Consider the following 20,846-nt stretch of genomic DNA (forward strand, 5'->3'; position numbering starts at 1 on the left):
AAACTTGCATGACATTTTCTTCCACACATTGCAAGACAGTTACACACTTTGGGACTTTTATTAAGGGCTTTTCAGCAGATGTTGTAATACCAGCTACAAAGAAACTTTCAACACTACTTGACACACTTTCTAACATCAAGGTCTTCCTGGTGGATACATAAAAATTCTGCATAAATTGCGCAGGTTTGCTCTCTAACCAGACCCTCCAACAAAAAAATCATTCCAGCACTTCTGAAATTCACACATGAAGAGATAAAAGTGAGTGACTTGGACTAGAAAAAGCTTTGTTGCATTTTCTTACACATCAAGATCAGACAAGTCAAATGAATGATTGCTTTGCTTGTCAGTTCATTTTTTCAGATCCCAGTTTATTATAATTATGGCACTGGGCTTTGAGGCTTGTTTATTGTTAGTAGATTTAGCTTGTTTATTTCTCATACTAATTGCAGTCTAAGTTTATCCTCTGGTAACACAGATCTGTTATCCACCTATCTTCTTCCACTTCTCCAACATGCAAACTCCACACTGAAAGACCACAGAATGGATTTAAACCCAGGACCTTGCTATTGTGAGGTGACAGTGCTAACCACTACACCACTCTGTCAGTCAATCAACAAAGATTACCAAGGAATTTCTTTAAAAAAAAAACAAACTGAAAAAACCCTAATTCTTAAACCTCTTTACTATTTCTGTTAAATTCTGCTCTTTTTTCAGACAAAGTTTTTTTTATATAAATATTATATTATATTCAGTTGTATGTTGTCCACTTAAAATGCAGTGCAGGTTATGAAAACTGTTGAATACTGAACAACAGAGTGCTACAGACTGGAATAATTTAACAGGCTTTATTGGCGGCACCTATTTTTCTACACCTTCTATCTCACTGTTGCACCTTCAAGCGGACACCAGAAGACTGAGCATAATAATCATGCCTTTATTCACATTGTCGCCAAACCCTTTTAACAGTCCGCTGCACTTATTTTGCATTCAGTTCATACCGAGGGATTAGAGTCTCAAGAGGCTGGAGAGTTTTTATCCTTCAGCTTTGCTAAACTCTGCATGCTTCTCTGTTATATGCAAAGCCACAAGCAATGTCAACAACATCCCATCTCCACCACAGCTAAGGTGTCACCCGGCTTTGTTTTCCGTACCAGTGGTTTCTGCCAGGATGTGCTGTTGAGAATATCATCCCTGGGGTTCAGCGGGGGAGCTGGCCCCAGAGAGGGGTCACTTGCCCCTTCCTTCCTTCCCTCCCCATCTCCAGCTGCCTCCCTCTTCCCGCTCCACCACAATCACCCACACATGCAGGGCCTTGGGGTAAAGGTGTGTCACCAGGGTGCAGGGGAGGCATCCCCCCCTCTGTCCCCTTCTAGCTGCCTGTGCCTCAATTTTATCTCACAACTTAGACATTCACATCACTCACACTCTCATTACACATACATATAGGATCTTGGGGGTGGGCACGCCACACGGACTCCAAAAGACCATCAGGGTGTACAACCTCACCCCTGGCATCGTTGCCCACCTCCCAATTTTAAATACATGTAGACACTGAGGGCTATCAGGAGGGGCTATGCGCTTACCTGCTGCTCTCTGGCAGGTAGCTCCATGCCCTCCTGGGTTTTAAATGCACTTAGAACACACATGCATCAACACTACAATGAGCGGGTGGAGGGAGGTTTGGAGTCTTCTCACAACCCTGTTCTCTGCGGCCTGCTGGAGCAGGGGGGCTGGGAGGAGGAGTTGGCCGTCCGATTGGGGTCTGGAATGTGGGGCCTCCCTGCTACTGCCGAGCCGGGGCGGTCTGCTTCTCTCCACCCCAGGGAAAAGGGTAACACTACCTGGGTCTTGGTGCAGTTTCCCCCTCCGGGGGCAAGGGTACCTAGACCTTTATTATGAGAGCATGAGGGTGGGAATGGTTGTTTGTATCTGTGTGTGCCTGTTTGTCTGTGTCCATATGTCAGGTCGGGTATCAGATGTCACCTCTCTGGAGGCCTATCTCCCCCCACCACTTCCCCTGCCAGTGGCAGACGCCCTCGGACATCGGTGCGTTGGTGGTTCTTTGTGTCTAGGGATGGGCATCCGGGTACACACCGGCTCACTCCTTGGTGGCTGCTTGTCGGGGCCTGGAGCCTGGGGTTCTCCTCAGCTCTTTCTGGGACAGTGGCGCGGCTGCCCCTCTGTTGGTCTTCCTTCGTCTCTTGTGTTCTGAGGGCCTCTGGATGTCTGGAGTCTTGATCTCCTCCATACCTGCTTCATGCCCTGGTGGACGGGGCTGTGGCTCCCTACACCCTCTAACAGATCATTACATAAAGGAACCTTTTAAATACAAGCGCGCTCATGCTCACAGGTGTACACACGGGTGCTCACAAACACAAACTACACCCTTTTTGGCTCCTACCTCAAAGCACACTGTGCGCTGTCGATCTTACGTGCTGCAAAATAATGTTTAATATTTAGTATTTACTGTTATATTCACATAGATCATCGTGATGTTGTTTATTATGTTGCTCTTTTTTTTCCTCTTTCTTCTGCTTGTTTTCTCTTTTTTCTTTCTCAACAGGTGATCCAGGTGATTGATATATGTATTTTTTGTCTGCTTATTTTGTTGTTTTTTTGTTTTTTGCCCTTTATCCCCGTCCCTCTTCCCCGCTGTTTTTCTTTCCCTCTTTCTTTCTCCCCTTTCTTTTCCCCAGTCTGTCCCATATTTAACAAGTAAAAATAAAATAAAATAAACAATAAAGGGTGAATCAAATAGACCATTACGGCAAGGCTGGGACGGTCCATTTGGTAAAGTAAATCCGTTGGGCATCTTTCTTCACCTTTAGACAATAATTCTGATGGCAAAAGAGCCAAACAGGACAGACAAAAAAAAAAAAAAGAGAATATCATCCCTGGGGTTCAGTTTGATAAATGCACCTTCCTGTTTTATTGCTATAATCCATCATGCAACGTTATTTTCATCAGATATTTTTCTACAGAACGAGTGAGCTAGACTGTTGATAGTGAAGAGCAGTCCTCATGGGACATAATTCAATGTGGTATGTTGTCTTCTGTAGTTTAATCAAATGTAAAAATAAACCTTAATGAAATGGTCCTAAAACATGGAAAACGCTTTTGTGTATCTAAATACTGATCTGATCTGACACATCATAGGAATGTAACTTTGATGGCACTATTCTGTTTTTCCAGTGATTTCTTCCAGATTTCTAGTTATTTCTAAATGTTGCCGAATTCCAACTCATTGCTGCATATACGGCTCCTGGGATCAAAAGCAGAAACATTCTTGGGTAAAACCAGCAAACACCAATTTTTGCAGCTACCCAGATGACCACGGCAGTGTCAGAACAGTAATAAAGAGATGACTCAGCTCTATAAACAACCAACCAAACTGAAAATATAAAGAACATGAAAAATTCAGGTAATCATCCAAAGTGCAGTATGTTATCTTAAAAGGGTTGGGACTGAAAATAAGTTTGGTAATAAAAATAAATATAACTCTCAGGAGAATGTGTTTGCAAAAATTAAAATTACCTTCGGGTAACCTCAACGCACATCTTTCTGTTATCACGCCTTAGAGATGAACACAGTCTATGAGATGCACAAAAACTATTAAAATTAATGAAGCCGAGGAGTCATGTGCTCATAGTTTCTGTAGAAATGTTGGATTGAAATTGTTTTCCCCAAAGAAGCATTTTACAATGTTCAGCCAGACAGTAAAATGTTATAGTAGATGTAGTAATAGTTTTTACAAGACCTTCATGGCTCCCAGAAAATGATCTGAATGCGACAGATACCAGAAGTCTCGACGTTTATTTCCTTTCTGTTTCTTTAGTTGGGACCCTAATGACATTCACACTGCCCTTGGGATAAATTACAGCCTGTTATGTATTCATAAAATGTATCCATTTATTGTCAGGTGAAAAAGTTAAAGTGTCCAATACCATTGTGACTAAACACTAACATTCCCCAGGAATAAAATAGCAGTAACACAGGCACCAAAGTCCAAGGAATGTCAGTTAGAGTCAGCAACTTGTAGATATGACCGTAAACCGTACCTTGAGTTTTTAGTTGTCCAAATATCAGCATAAAACAGCAGCTCTCAGATTTATTTTCAAAACTGTGTTAAAAAAAATTAGCACTGCAGCTGTGCACCAGTATACTTAACTCCATGTTTATTTTGGGACTGTGGGAGGAACCCACATGGGGAGAACCTGCAAACTCTACACAAAAACAGCCCCAGACGGGATTCAAACTGAAATCCTTCTTGCCGTGAGGCAAACCATGCACTTTTGTGCCACATGTATTGCCACACTAGTGTTATCTAATGTTATATAACGAGAATAGAGCCCAACTGTTCACAAAAATATAAGTAAACATTTCAGAAATGTGGTGATTTTGGCTCAAAATTAAATGGTGAGCCTGGAATATTGCTCATCATCCTACCCATGAGTGCCATAACGCTAATGTCTGTGGTTAAGCTATAACTGCTTTGCACCTAGCCACAGAACATCATACAGACAAATTTGGCAATTTAACAGAAAACAGGCAACACAAACAGAGACAAACACATTTTGAGTTAATTGGGTCAAACAGCTAATGGCAAGGCCCCTGTTATCCTTTGCTCCGACAATTCACAAGAATCACTCCTCCCATTCGACTATTCGAGAGACAGATGCCCTCTCTACTTATAAGGTTAGGCTTAAAACTTTCCTTTGTGATAAAGCTGTTTTCTTTGTATTGTGGGAGGGTCTTTACCTTACAATAAAAGGCACCTTGAGGCAACTATTGTGATTTGGCATGACATAAATAAACTGAATTGGACTATTGGTCAGATTTTAGTAAAACAGTGATCACCTGATGGTTCTTCACTGAAATTGTTCTCGTTGTCAATGTCAAGGTTACAGTTGTTGTTTCATGGACATTTTTCTATTTTCACAAGAATTACTGCTTCTCCTGGAGGTCCAGTTTTAGTGAAATGACATTAATTTGTCCTGGATCCACATGTTTATAAGCCTGCTTGACTTCTCAGTGGATTTCAATTCTTATGAGTTTCTGCAATAAAGCCAGCCAGTGACAACAAAACTTTCTTTCTGCACCTCACACAATACAATAACCTCTGTATTATGATGGATCATGAGGTGGATGAGCTACTACATCGCTGACATTCTAGCAAAGGTGTCCGTGCCCGAGAGCCCAGTCTATATGATTAAATAGAATAGAATAGCTTTATTAACCAAATCAATGGAAAATTGTCTTTGTTTCACCAAGTCATAAATCAACCAATCAAGTTGCTTCAAATGAACCCACATTCATACATATACATATACAATACTTCAATACAACGATAAAAACACATCACAGCATCTCATTATTCAGAGTATCGATTGCTCTTGGTGCAAATCATCCCTTATATGTCGTTTTAAAAGGCATTAATTTGAAATCAGAATATATATATATATATATATATATATATATATATATATATATATATATATATATATATATATACATATATATAAAATTTGGTTTAAGATGTACACGAGAAACGCAGAGTTTACAGTCTGTGTTCCTTTCCGGTTCATTTTACTGGGCGAACCAACCGGAAGTGATCGCTCCGTGGTGCTGTGTTGGAGACGGTCGTGTAATTTATTTACATCTCCTACCTTCGTGTTTGAATTCCTGACATTTTATGTAAGTATCCTTTCTATTTTCAACTTAAAAAATGTCTTCCTTGTTATTATATTAACTTTAAAAGGAACATTTAGAGAGCAGTTGACAGATACGGTGAATAGGCTAACACTGGCTAATTAGCCTCACATTAGCATTAGCAGGAATTTCTCTGTTTACATAGAAATCTTTTTACTTCAAATTTAAATAAAGTTTGAATTGCTTCAGAGTAGTATAATCACTCATCGGGTTAACATTTGTTGTGGCATTGCTTGACTCGTAAATACAAAATACAAGAAAAATATTCAGGTTACATGACTGAACTTCTCCGTCTGAACGTCTCCTTTTTAGCTGCACGTTTCTTCTGATGTCCACATGTGCTGTTGCTGTTAGATAGCGTTTCATTCATGGGTCCCTATACTTTCAAGCCCTTAAACGGGTTAAAATTGTGTTTATTTTGGCTCCGAATCAATCGGCTTTTGGTATGTGACTTTACTCAGAAGCACAACGGATGGTAAAGAAAACGAGTCTTTGTTTCTACCATGGCTGGCAATAAATATAAAACATCAGGACACGACCACACTGTTACTAAAACAAAATTCACAATGACAGCAACGAGGTCGGCGACTTACGTAGGTTGTGTCGTAGACGTTAAAAAGAATGCCCACAGAAGTCTAAATCGGACCTTTATCTGCACTTCATCGATGGTGACAACCTCTTCCTATTTCTTAACAACCACTGGATGAAAACCAGACCTTAGAAAACTGTCTGTGTTATATTTGGAAAACCAGAGCCAGTGAAAATGTGGGACACAGTCTCAATATGTGGGATAAGGGATAAAAATACTGTAACACAATAATCATGGTTATTTTAGCTCAGTATTAAGCTTGCAATTCTTTAACTTGGTAAGACTTTTGAGCTTTTTAAACAATGATGAAAATGTGTTGCTTGTTCTTTGTCACTTTTTAAAATCAAAGTTATTCCAAACAGCTGAATTGGTTTTCGTTTTGATGACCAAAAAGTCTCTCTTTATATCATTTTGGTTGAGCTGACCTGCCAAAACCTGAAGGGAACACTGGGTGTTTAGTGCGAGGCAAAATTGTGTCAGTGCAAAGGAAGGGGATTCACTGGATTTATAGAATAGGGCAAAATATGAACCCTCACCCTTTGTTAAAAGACAAAAAGCACAGTCGCAGTCATTTCTGTTAATTTCTTTAAAAGCTATAGTTCTAATTGAATACAGACTTTGATTAATAGCCCATCTTAAAGTCTTTAGCCTGTTATCTCATTGTGTGATCCATCTTTGCATATATATTTTTTTAATTTATTTATTTTGTATTTATATTCTAACTTCTTTCTCATCTCTTCCCCTGTCTAGAGCCTCCAGGACTCATCTCAGCAAGAATGACAGACCGCTACAACATCCACAGTCAGCTGGAGCATCTTCAATCAAAGTATATCGGCACAGGACACGCCGACACCAGCAAGTGGGAATGGCTGGTCAATCAGCATCGTGATTCCTACTGTTCCTACATGGGACATTTTGACCTGCTGAATTACTTTGCTGTGGCTGAGAACGAGAGTAAAGCGCGTGTTCGTTTCAACCTGATGGAGAAGATGCTTCAGCCATGTGGACCACCAGCAGATAAACCTGATGACGCCTAGATCACACTGGAGTGAGCAGTGGATGCTTTTTGTTAGAAACAAAAAATATTCCAGCTAAAACTGCTACTGCATCCTTGTTTGACTCCACCATTACTGGATTCGTTGTGTACTTATAGAAGAGAAGACTTTTTCTTTTTTTTGGTTTTATATGGACCAGAACAAAATATTTTCTTGCCCAGCACAGTTTTCTAAACAGTTGTTTAAAGGTGAAAGTGCTTTAACAGCTGAACATGTACCAGAGGACATAATAGAAAGCAGGTATAAGGTGTAGTACTTTCATCTGCATGTGTTTGCATTAAAGGATGGAGATGTATTCTTGATTTCATTAAAATTTGTCTTTTTCTATTTTAGCACTTGTTGATTGCATTTACATGAATTTAGATTTAATGGCCAATGGTTCGGATTCATTGACCTATTGTGATTTACAATGTAGTAATTTATACAGTAAGTTTAAAAAAAAAAAATCAGGAAAAAAAGTTTGTACCCAATAAAAACTGATTTAGTATTGACAGTGTTGGGCAGCAACAAAGGGACAGCAGTTCCAATGTTTCTTGGCATGGTTACCGCTCATCCCTGTGACACAACAGGGGGAGTGAGAACAATTTGTGCAAAAAGAATATCTGCTCATCAGGTGGAAAGTGCTTTCTGTTACACTCCCACACTACCTGTAGCTGTTCTGTTGGATAGAAAGTAGTTGCTGTGAAAGCCAGCTCATGTCCAAGTCATTCAGTCTTGGTGGAAGGATTTATGTTTCCACTGAATCAGGTTTTTTTTTTTTTTTTTTTTTTGTACTTTGGCACTCACATTAAAAAGAAAAATGTGTGCACAGGAGATATTTGACTAAACCTAGTCATGGAAAAAACTTTTAGATATGAAAAGGTAAGCCGGTTTACAAAGAGAACTAAGGGATAGAGAACAAGCTAGCAGATCTTGTGGGGGAGCATTTGCACTGTGAAGAAGGAAAAGTCAGCTTTGATTATAATGGAATAAAATTGTAAAAACAAAGTGAAGCGAAAAACAAACAGCTCATTGTGCAAAGCACCCTCCTTATCTGTAAACCGCGTTATGGGACGAGCATACATGGTTGCCAGTAGAATTGGAACAATAGTATTGTAATCACCAGGTTGAATGGAGAAGTGTACAAGAGCATTGTGTGTGCTCAGATTCAGCCAAGTTTCTCCAAACATCCTTTCCTGATGTTTAATCACTCAATGTAGCTGTTTTCCAAAGTATTACACAACCAAAGCCTAATCAGAGAGCTCAAAATGACTTGATTGAATATTCTTGGTGATAAATAGCCTACAAAAACAGAACTGACCAGTTTTCTAATTCGTGTTCAACGCACACACACTTGAGCCGACAAAGATCAGCTGTCCGTGACTGAGACTTGGCATGCTATATTTTTTTATATATATAAACATTTTGTCAATGAACATATGTGATATTCATAGTTAATTGAGCTTTAAAATTCTGTCTGCTACCTTTTATTTACAATTCTGAAAAGCATGTAACAGTGATCAGATTTCAAATGAACTTTTCAAGCAGGTGCAGCAAAAACCTCTGTAGCACAGCTCAACAGCGGTGGTCAGGGTAGACATTAAGAAAATTTTTTCCAGAGAATGAATTTGGATCTTTGATCAGGAGTGTGGGTTTATTATGCCACCAACCATGGGATCAGGTTTTTTATAAAACTAATTGCCTCAGGCTTGTTAAAGTCGAGTCTATGTGTGATGCTGCGGTCGATACAAGGACTTTGCTTGGGGAGCAATCAGAAAGGCACAGCAGGGGCTGAGGTTTCACTTGCTGACTTAAGGTGGTTCATGAAAGTATGCTGTCATCCAAATTTGCGCACACAGTCAGTTGGTGGGAGAGGACGCTAAACATGACTCATTGTTGGACTGTGATAGTAGTCAGGAGGTGCCAGGGAAGTTTTTGTGTCGTGTATTATGGCTGAGATTGTGTGTTGGAGGCTTTCTTGGTGGGGTAAGTCCTTGCCATCTGTCCTCACTGTCAGACTCGGGGAGACAGCGCTGCCAAGTCAGGCGAGAAAGCTGCGTGAGGTTTTGTTGGTGTGCGGTCTCGCACACACACGCATGCGAAACACATAAAATGCTTGACTATGCAAGACGTGAGCCCATAAATAATTGTCTGCTTCTCAATTTTCTGTTTAGTTGTATCATATGATTGTGTGATCTCAAGAACAGCCGATATCGAATATGTATGTGAGGCACCCTGAAAGAAGGCCCTGTTTTCAATTATAAAAATGACACATTCATTTTTTATTTGTATTTTTTAAATCACCAGCAGCTATGAGAAATTATCAGAGCATCTTCTAAAGCACTGAGCACCATCACAAGGTTTTTTGTCAGTGCTGAGAAAAACATGTTATTTAACAGAAAGCCTTTCTTGTACCATTACGTCACTACAGTTTTGTATAAGAAATTGCTTTGAAGCACAGATGAAAACTGTTCACACAGTAAGAAAATGTGAAAGCAGCATACAGCTGTTGTGTACTGTTTTTCTTTTCCAAGTCTGTCACAGTGACCATAAATACTCAAGCCTGCCTGCCAACAGTCTTAAATCCTCACCATGACAGCTACAAGGTCATAATGAACACTCATCTTCTACTCATTATGAACAAGGAGCAAAAACTGTCTCTCATGATCTCATATAAATCCTCTAGTTAATGAATGGAGCATAATATTAAAAAATAAAATACTTGGATGATTTATTGGACAAATAAAATATTCAGACTTCCATCCAGCACTTCTTAGCCAACTAGCGTCACAGGGAGTGAGAGAGGCAGGGTACATCCTAGACACTGAGCCCATCACAGAGCTAAAGCATAGAGACAGATGAACATTTATTCTCAAATTCAGACCTATGGCCAATTTGGAATCACCAGTTAAGCTAACATGCTTGTTTTTGGACTTTGTGAGGAAGCTGGAGTGCCCAGACACCATGGCCACAGGCACAGACAGGACATGCAGACTCCACACAAAAATGCCCCAGCTGACCTAAATCAGAAATATTTCATATACTGCTCGAAAAAAAATAAAAGGAACACTTTTTAATCAGAGTGTAGCATCAATTCAATCAAACCTCTCGCATATTGATCTGGTCAGTTGAGTAGCAGAGAGTGTTGTTAATCAGTTTCAGCTGCCTTTGTGTTCATTAAATTAACAACAGGTGCACTAGGGCTAGTGTCTCTACTGGTAGTCCAACTCCTCCAGCATCCAACACGTCAATATGTGCAATTTCCAGAAGGTTTGCTGTGTCCCTGAGCACAATCTCAAAAGCACATGGGAGATTCCAGGAGATGGGTAGTTACTTTGGGAGAGCTGAAAAGAGTGGTAGAAAGTTCTTTCAGAATGATTAAAGAAGAGGATTGCCGATTTGGATTCATTAATTTGTTGTCTTTAAAACCATTCAGCATGATTGTTTGGTGGTGTGTCAGTAATGGTCTGTGGAGGAATATCTATGGAAGGTTGCACTAACCTTAGTCTAGGTAACAGCACTATGACTTTGGTTAGGTATTCTTGAAATCCTTGGACCCATCGTCAGACCATGTGCTAGTGCAGTGGGTTGTGGGTTCCTCCTGGTGCATGACAACAGTCTGCCTCACGCCGCGAGAGTAGGCGGTTCCTGGAGCATGAAAAAATTGATACCATTGACTGGCCCCCTTCCTCGTCTGACCTGCATCCAATAATACATTTTGTTTCAGTCCATCCGACGCCACCAGGTTGCACCCACAGAAGATCAGCCATGCCCTGGTCCACAACTCGGAAGAGATCCCCCAGGATGCCGTCTGTTGTCTCATTAGGAGTATGACCTGACATTGTCAACCCTTTGTAGGCTGACAATTTTCATTTCCAACAAAGAAAGTGGCATCCCTTTTATTCCTAACACATTACCCAGTCCAGATATTTTTTTAATTTATTTATTTTTAGCAGTATATTTTACACCTGTCAGAAAATTACTCTGTTGATCCCAAAAGTCCAAATGTGAAAGAGAAAAAGAAACTGGCAGAACACACCATAAACTGAGACACTAATGCTTTTAGTGTAATCACCCAAACACATAACTGGGTGTGATAGCTAAACCCATTCTGCCTAAATAGTTAAGGGTTCTTTTATTTCATGCTATTATACTGTATGTCTTACCAGACTAGAAGCACTGATTTTTCTCCAGACTAATCTGCATGTATATTGGGCAGATGGGGCAGTCATACTGTTGGAAACAGTTCTTAAGGAAGAACCAGAACCCCTGTGTTGCTTTATATTCACTTTATTCAAGCTTCAGTTAAAAGATTCAAATCCTTTGAAAGTATTTCTCAAATAATATTTCAACTGGACTGATTTATTTTATTTAAGCTCATCATGCTGGAAATGCAAAACTATTTCTGTTTATCAAGTAACTGGTGAAAATACACAAAGAAAGCTATTTATTGTCCTTTTCTCTCTTCCCACATCTAACTCGTCACATTCGATTTTGTCAACGAGCAAGTCACTGCACTGCTGTCAAATCTTAAAACGGCTTCTTTCTGTCGAGCTGTCAGCTGTCACTTCAGTGTCAATGGATGCAGTCCTCCTCCACCTCATTCACCCCCAGTTTTCCTCAGAGCCAGCTCATCAGAAGTCCTGTTCCACATCATATGCATGCAGACTTCCATCATACAGCGTCACCACCACCGGTGTCTAAACCCATTGTTATGTTGATTTTACTACAATGGGCTACTGATTGGTGTAGATTATCAAATAATTGCTTCATTTAATGCAGTTGCACTGCAATAACTCTCTTCTTTATGGTGAGCTTCCATGCCACTGATCAATAAATGCAGGCCCACTTGAACATTTCGCAGCTAAACAGCTAATCAATTGATCGAATCTCGTGCGGCCGCTCGTTTTCGCCTCAGCTAGGTAACCTTTCAAGATCCTGCAGGGTCTAGTTGAGGCAATTAATTCTACTCCCTATGACTCTTTGCAAATCACAGTCAGAGTGGAAACTGGAAACTGGCAGCACCGTGTGTTTGCATTTACAAATGGAGCTTGACACATTGAATAGCATTTGTTAATAAACCACTTGGCCTTTCTGTGTTCATGCTGATGCGAGCTCTTCGTTTGGCCACTCGTCCATATCTGCTCTCTCCTCTGATTACACACTGGTGCAAAGGTTCAGGAAGCACAATTACCCTCGTCAAATATAAATTCTCCACAAATTCAATTATCTTTGTCCACATGGCCACCCACCACCTAACCCTTGTGCTATCCTGTTCTCCTTCACTAAACTCTTCACCGATTCTTCTTTACTGCTCGAACCACTTCCTGCAAACTACATCGCATCCTCCCCTTCTCCTCTACTACACTCCATTTTTTTCTTTCTTCATCTTTGCCCTCTCAGATAGGCTTACCAGTGGAGTGGAAACACAGCAACTAATGACTCTCCAGCAGTGGAAAAACACATGAATATTTTGTGTGAAGAAGGCACAAATGTGGTGCAAAATCATATTCAAAAAATAAATGCAGAACAGAATTCACCCAGAAAAATGGCACTACTAAGAAAAAAGGGGTTTCTGTATGAAGAAAATAATTAAAGATCTCTGGTCTGCACAGTTCTGGAGGCACTTTTGTGCCGTGAAAGTTCTCCTTAAAGCATCCTTTAGTTAAATGCAATTTGAAGCAAATTACAATTCACCTGTCACCCACACTTCTTACCAATCAATTACCCTTTCAAAAAGGATTGCTCATATTACTTTCAAGTCTGTAGTGATGTTTCTTTTATAACATTTCCCTCATTTTTGAAAGGAATGGAAATACTTTGAGAAATAGAATGACTGTAATATGAACAGTATAACAGAGCAAAAACAAAAACAAAATCATATGTTTTGAAACGTCAGCGAGTGTTAGACCGATGACTAATCCACCAACTTCCAATTGAGCAGACTGCATTACAGTCAGGACCTCCAGGGATAAAAGTGCCTTCCTGTCCTGGCTGGGAAACTTCATTAAAGTGGGCTGTTTGTTGTGTGTGTGTGTATTTTACAGCTAGTAAAACGTGGAAACTTTTTACTCTCAGAAAGCAGGGCTGAGTTTAGATTTATGGTTTAGGTTTAAAGTTCAGGTTGAAAAAATGCAGCTGTGGCCAATAAAGAAGTCTAAGATAAAAGCAGGGATTTTAGAGACAAGCATCAGTTCTCATGAGTAAGACGTGTGTGTGTGTGTGTGTGTGTGTGTGTGTGTGTGTGTGTGTGTGTGTGTGTGTGTGTGTGTAAGATAAAACGAGAGGAGGTTTATGATCACTGTGTACCAGGAGTATCTTTCAAACACAGGCACCAGGTAATACAGTTTTCCTGCTGCCCTCCTGTGCTCTATAAAAATGATTATCACTTCTGTCATCCAGGTCTCTTTGACCCCAGTTTCCTTCCATCACCAGTTCGCATTTTCTTGTCCTCTTCTGCACATCCAACTTCATTACACCCACTTCATATTTAAACTCTTGAAAGCACATACTGTCGTTGAGCTGGATGGGACCTTTTTGTAACCCAGTAGCTTAAGTCAGTGTAATTATGCTGTCATCTTTGGCAGTTTATCCAAACAAAGCCATATAAAAGATGATGAAATGAGGTGAGCTGAGCTTTCTAGATTTTTTTTCTTATATCCAAAAAAAGCTTAATTGGCACTAATTGCCACACTTTTAGGTGCATCATAGATGGTAAATTTCTCTCAGTGCTGCTCTTTGTAGCCTTAATGGAAACGGGGGGGGGGGGGGGGGGGGGGGGGGCAGTCAGCGTTATGAAATCTGCCACAAATTATGTAACATATTCAAAAATAAAACCCCACTGAGTGTTGTGCTCTTTGCGTTTTGCGTCTCTGAATAGTTAATTAGGAGACGCAACCTTCGTGGGCTCTGAAAATATGCTGCCTGCAGGGACTACAGCTGGCAAGAGGACAGCAATGCAAAATTATGGGGCTTCAATGAAATTACATATTATCCTAATATATTTGTGAGGTATGTGCAAATGCATTGCTTTAGGATGCCTATTGCTGATGCATCTCCGAGCTCCTCTGTTCCACTTTGTATGCACAGTTTGCATAACGCTTCTTTATTCATACATTTCCCTGTAATATACAACATCTAAAAGCCTTCCCTGCAGGGCAGGCTGTCTGGGTCCAGACATCACTTAATGCTGGCGAGAAAGCTCATGGTCAGAGAGCAGGAGGCGGTTACTGACCAACAGGGTGTAATTCTCTCAGCTGGCACCACTTTGCTGTCTCTCATTTAGACTTATATCCGGTGGATGAATTATACCTTCATTAAAAACTCTGAAACGTTTGCATGTATGAACACATACATGCTTAAATTCCAAACCTGTGACATTTATTTTCTTTCCGGCAAAGAAATTTCATATTTCTCTCAGATTAGCTTTTTTCCCACACAAGTATTTCTAGGATGTAGCGAATGGTCGAAAAAAGAGAAAATATCCAGTGAGCGTCAGTTCTCTGGGTTGAAATTACTTACTGATGCCAGAGGTCAGAGGAGAACGGCCAGACTGCTTCAAGTAGTTACTGAAATAACCACTGGTTACAACCAAGATGTGCAGAAGAGTATCTCTGAAGGGAGAAGCCAGTGTTGAAGCAGAAGGGCTACAGCAGCAGCAGACCTCACTGAGGGCCCTTCCTGTCAGACCAGAACAGAAAACTGAGGCAACAGTTGAAGACTGTTTCCAGCACCTTGTTACATCTATGCCACAAAGAATTAAGGCAGTGCCAAATAAATAATAGGTATACCAACTAAAGTATTGGGTGTCCCTGTTCTCAGACAAAAAACAGTTGTGATCTTACTTCAGTGATAAAATTATTCACGACAAAAAAAGACAATGACAAAAAAAAACCTTTTTGTTTAAGTCTTTATATACAAAAACACTATACACAGTTTGGACACAACAGTAGCTGTTTTGGGATATATAACATTGTAGTACAACTTCAAAGATGAATTATTAATGTCAAACAGAGTAAAGGTGGTTGGAGCTCATGTGAAATATCCTCTCCTCAGCCTTTGCTGCTCTGAGCACAAAGTAAATTCATTACTCTGACAGTTTATACATTACTGTATATCAGATTTATAGCATGATATTTGCTAAACTGCAGCAAATTACAATTTATTTTCACATGGTCAAGAAAAGATTACATGTTCAAGAAAAAAGGGGTGGTTTTGACTGCAGTCTGATTGTGGCTCCAGTCTGAAGTATAGATTTACATTCGGGAAGCAATAAAGGAAGCTTCAAGCACCACCAGCAGGAGACATTCTCAATGTAAACATTTTTATGAACTGGGGGAAGTAGACAGCATTACAAATAAACAGTAGCAGCCCAGGAAAAACAAGTGCCACTATGGCTGTCAAGAGAAATAGAGAAATACCTTCTGAAATGCAGTCTAACTATTATTACGTTTTCCACGATCACTATTAACACTGGGAAATGTGGGGTAGGCTTGCAGCTTCTTTGGGTAACGTGACTGTTTATTTTACAGCTGCCGTACAGATGAGATGAAACAGATGGCACCCATCAACGTTTTTAGATGATTCGTCCTGAATCCTGATGAATTAAGTGGTTATAGCTTAACACCCACATTCCTAATTTCGGATAGAAATATGGATTTTTGCACGATATAAATGCTGTTGATATTCCACGCAAGTATTTCGGTGGAAGCGGTTTCAATATTAAAAAGCCGTTCTAAAAGCGATAACACTAAGCTTTTGCCTGGAGAAGGTTTCTAAATATTCTCATTTGGTAATGCTTCATTTTAACCTCTATATTTAGCACTGATATGTACACCTATCAGCCACAACATTAAAAGCTGCTAACAGGTGAAGCGAATAATACTGATCATCTTGTTATAATTCAATGTACTGCTGGGAAATATTGGACTCTGGCCTTCACAACCCACTATTGCCAGGAACCTCTCCCAGCTGAACAATGCACCCTGCAACTCAACAAAAACTAATTACAGGAACACAACGAAGAGCTCAAGACCCCGACAGGACCTTTGTGGGGTGTGTTGTAACGAGGCACCTCCAACCTGCAACCGACAGGATCTAAAGGATTTGCAGCCAATGTTCTGATGCCAGACAACACAAGACATCCCAAAAGGTCCCGTGTCAATACCCTGATGAGTCAGACCTGTTTTGGCAGCAGAAGGAGGTCCTACACATGATTAGACAGGAGGCTGTAATGTGATTGATGAGTGTATAAATTGCTAAAATTACGTACAACACACTATAATGTAGCTTTGAGTAAATGCTAAGAAATTCCAAGTTTTTAATTTATTTTGATAACAGTTAAAGCTTTTCCTAATTGGTACATAATGAGTGATAACCCTGAATAACCAGTTTAATTGTAATTTTATTTGACTGTATACAGGCTGTAAATGATTAATAACGTGGGTTAGGCTACTCAGTGTGCCCCTACCGAGGTCATCACCTTGGAGATAGTTGTGAGAGTTGTTGACCCACCCTCCCATTACGCAATTTATTAAGTTCACCTGGGCCACTCACACCTTGACACACTTGTGACCCCAATGAACCACATCTTGATTCACATCTTGGCTCATGTTACCCTACCAACACCTCCGTTGGCAGGGTAGGTTAGATAGTATGTTCAAGCTAATGTTGGAAAATGGAATTTCTCCTAAAGTCGGATTTCCAACTCAGAATGAATGCGTTGATCACAAATCCTATTTTTCCGACTTTACTACTGGAACACGCTCAACTCGGGAGTGATGCAAATCCAACTTCTGAGATAAATGGAAAGCAGTAAAGACTCTCAGGACCACCTCCAAAGACGCCTCTCATGCGAGAGATAATATATGTTTATGAACCTAGAAAAAACCAAAACATCAATTTGCCTCTAACTCAACTGGATGTATGACTTTTAATTTGTAATAAAAGCTCAAACTTCCTGGGTATTTGACTGCAGCTTTGGCTGACGGTGTATACCGTGTTCACCTGTGCTGGAGCCACACCCAGGCAGACTGTAAGGGATCAAACTCATATTTACTTCCTTTCTTCAGCTGCTAGTTTTTATTTCCAAACTAATTAGCATATGTAAACTTTACATATATAATACACTCTCTCTCTCTTTATATATAAATATCTAAAACCAAGTATGATTATTATTCCTATCTAAAGGATTTCTAGTTTGTGCAGATTAGAACTGTGGATATTTGTAGAAATAAATCCAAAACCGGATATTCCCAGAGATCATTATCTTTGTCTACGTATGAAATAGGTAGGTTATTATTAAAGACTGTGCTTGATAAATTGATTAAAAAGCACCACTTTCAGGTCAGCTGTAATCACTTCTTTATCAGTGTCTGGAGATGGTATCAAAAAATATAAAAAAAAAAAAAAACCCAACACAATTTGATTTTAAAACATTCACATAAAAGTTGTATCATATTATATTGGTAGTAAAAGTCATACCAATGTATGCACATGCTTGATATACATTCTGTACAGTACACACACATATATGTATATTCATATATATATATGAACAACAACTTAGACATCAACATGAATACTGTTGCTTCTTTTTCATTGCTATACATCTTTTCACTTTACAACCCCCGCACATTCAGAAGTGGAAACAATCAATCTGCCCTTTTCAGTTACTATTTGGAAGAATGACGAGTGTTTGTGGAGGTTGGGGCTCTATTATAAGAACACCGTCTTTTGGAGGTCAGCAAGCTCTATCTGTCAATCACTCGACAGCCAACATCTCCGCTCTTCTCGAGTAGGCATGGGACAAAAATATTACTAAAGCTCAGACAAAGATTCTGGCATTCTCGGAGAAAGAAAACACTTTTAATGGATCCTCTACATTTTTCCGAAACATGCATCTCAAGTATCTGGCAGTGCACGTAAAGTCAGCAAATCCACAAATCCCCCAAAATCCAATAGTTACCAAACCACCCGAGCCAGATTGCTAAAAAAAAAAATCACAAATCCACACACTAGATGCTTCATAGCTCCACATTTAAACAAAGGAAATCCTCTTGACTCTGTTAAATATGGCATCTATTCAACCACATGAAAGTTGAAACATTTTCCCAATGATTGACCAAAACTGTAAAATGATCTAAAATGATTCTTATTGAAATAATTACCATGGCTGGAAATTAACTTTCCAAAAAGTGGAACAAATCCATCAAATAAACCTGATTCATGGTTAAAAAAAACATGTAATGACACTAGGTAATTTTGCTGGATTCAAGATGCATGTTAAAGCTAGATGTAAAGATATAATCACAAAAGTCACAAAGCACTCATGTCAACATTTCTTCTTTTTAAATGTGTTCTAAAAATAAAGTCACTTGACTAAATTGCAAAAGCATGTTCAAGGAAATGAAAATTAAAGCACTCTTTCACTCTCTGAAAGAAGAGGGCCGTTCGTTACTAGTGCTGAACCTCTCAGTGCCTGTTCTCTACGTAGTCCACCCAACAAAATGAAACCTGTAAGCCAGGGGTGTCAAACTCAAATACACAGTGGGCCAAAATTCAAAACTGTAACAAAGTCGCGGGCTAACGTTAATATTTATTGAAATATATTTATTCCTCCAGATATAAGAATGAATCTTTTCTTATGGACTCAAACACGTTTTGCTGAAAAACTGAATATGGAACAAGCAAAGCTTAATACTAAACAATATATATATTAGCTGTATAATACCAGTAGGCCAGCTCTGATAGTAATTTGGTATGGCTTCACGGGCCAAATGCAAGTAGGCTGCGGGCCAAATTTGGCCCACGGGCCAGAGTTTGACACCTATGCTGTAAGCGTTCCAACACCTACATACGATCAGGTTCCTGCTTTATCTTTGGCACCAAATAAAGAGCCAAGTAAAGCACCCCAGCCAAAAGCCTGTAATAGAACTAGTAAGAAAACAATGAGTACATCTCCTAAACAGCTAGCCCAGCACTTTGTGATTAGAGGTTCATAACCCAGCAGAGAATACATGATGATATGTTATCATCATGTATCATCAGGAAAGTGTGCTGAGGGATTAGAAGTGGCCAGAATGGGATTTGCACTTCAATATTAAAGCCTCAGGTGGCTCCCTCAGCTTTAGCAGTTTTAAATATAACACTTGTGGTTATTCTTCAGCTATGTGCACCGTCGTCTTCTGTAACTCTTAGGATACAGCGACCTCTAGTGGCAGAACTTAAAGCATGTTTTTAAAAAAATGAACTGCAGTATTTCTGATTCATCTCTGAGGGGAACATCTGAGCAGAGGAAACTGCCTCTCCTCTCCTGTGATCTGTGACATAGGCACTGACATCAGCATGAAACTATCCAATCAACCCCACTTCCTGTACTAGGAAGTTGCCCATATTTGGCCATTTGTCAGTTACTGACAAGGCATACCCTGGTAAGGACACAAACTCTACAGTACACTCACATTCACTACAACAGGGCTGACCAAAAACATACATACAAAAAAAAAAAAAAAAGAAATACACAAAATATTTTGTGTACCAGCTGGTTCTGATACTCTACAATAAATAAATCTACTCTGAGCACAATACACGCCACTATCCTGACATTGGATATGTGCAAATGTTTTATGGGTGCCAAGAAACACACACAGATGTTATGATAGACTTAAAAGTTTCATCGGGGGCAACAGAGCTTTTTTACATAAGATATTCCGATGTGCTTCAGTAGGAAAAATGCAGGTGAAGCGAGTGTCACCTTCCTATCAATCGCTCTTCTAAAGTATGAGCGCACATCCAAGGTTTTGGAACTGGTTAACCTGAACGACACACAGCCACGTTTAAATGTTGTAAAGTACACCTGTGCTTCTCCTGCTGTGACAAGACAAAAAGTCCGCTGTGAAAAAGGTCGACTGAGTTCCAGAGTGAAGTGGACTGAGCTGAGCCTGCTGGGAGATGTGGACCAGAGAGCTTGTGGCGCTGACGTCGACGGGGCATTGAGGAGACTTAGGGCCGATGAAATCTGAAAACACAGACACAAAGGTTTATTTACAACAGAAGAAACACACAGACAGTATAATAGAAATACATGAATGTATTGTCATTTATTAGCAATTCCTACTAACACTCCGAGTAGTAACCTGCACAGTACCTGGGAATAAACTTGCATCTGAAATCACTTTTCAGATCTTGAAAAATCCTCAAACACTAAACCAACTGCTGTCGATATAAACCAAAGCTCAGTGAACACTAGGGCTGCCAATTTTCATTTGAATTTCAAACTTGTATTTTTCTTTTTTTAACAGAAACATAAATTACTCATCTGAATTCAAAGCAACCAACACACATAACAGACCGCATCTTTAACTCCAGGAGGTGGGTGTTTACAAAATGCTTTGTCAGGCTACATTGTGAGTAGTTTGTGTGATCAAAGACAGTCGGTAACAGCAGTTTGTGGTGAGTTATTTGCTGACTGTAGACACTTAATAGTAATATCTTTTTACATAGTCGAGGCATCA

At 39.7% G+C, this 20,846-nt stretch overlaps 2 protein-coding genes across 5 annotated transcripts in view; one reads left to right on the forward strand and one right to left on the reverse strand.

Annotated features, from left to right (window-relative positions):
* Positions 1 to 5,556: 5,556 nt before the first annotated feature.
* sf3b5 (splicing factor 3b, subunit 5) lies at positions 5,557 to 7,685 on the forward strand. Its single transcript, XM_085296471.1, has 2 exons — positions 5,557 to 5,694; positions 7,049 to 7,685. The coding sequence occupies exon 2, from the start codon at positions 7,075 to 7,077 to the stop codon at positions 7,333 to 7,335; it is 261 nt and encodes an 86-aa protein (XP_085152597.1). The 5' UTR covers positions 5,557 to 5,694; positions 7,049 to 7,074; the 3' UTR covers positions 7,336 to 7,685.
* A 10,068-nt stretch (positions 7,686 to 17,753) lies between these two features.
* The window catches only part of phactr2 (phosphatase and actin regulator 2), a 44,602-nt gene continuing 41,509 nt past the window's right edge, over positions 17,754 to 20,846 (reverse strand). For all 4 annotated transcript variants that reach the window (XM_085296476.1, XM_085296472.1, XM_085296475.1 and 1 more), the window contains one exon: positions 17,754 to 20,350. In XM_085296476.1, the coding sequence (XP_085152602.1) occupies positions 20,335 to 20,350 (16 nt within the window). In that variant the 3' untranslated portion in view covers positions 17,754 to 20,334. The remainder of the gene's footprint in view (positions 20,351 to 20,846) is intronic.

The sequence above is a fragment of the Mchenga conophoros genome, linkage group LG13, assembly GCF_057382185.1.
Source record: "Mchenga conophoros isolate Kocher_MC1m ecotype Shallow Benthic linkage group LG13, M_conophoros_male_GT1.1, whole genome shotgun sequence".
NCBI lineage: Eukaryota > Metazoa > Chordata > Actinopteri > Cichliformes > Cichlidae > Mchenga > Mchenga conophoros.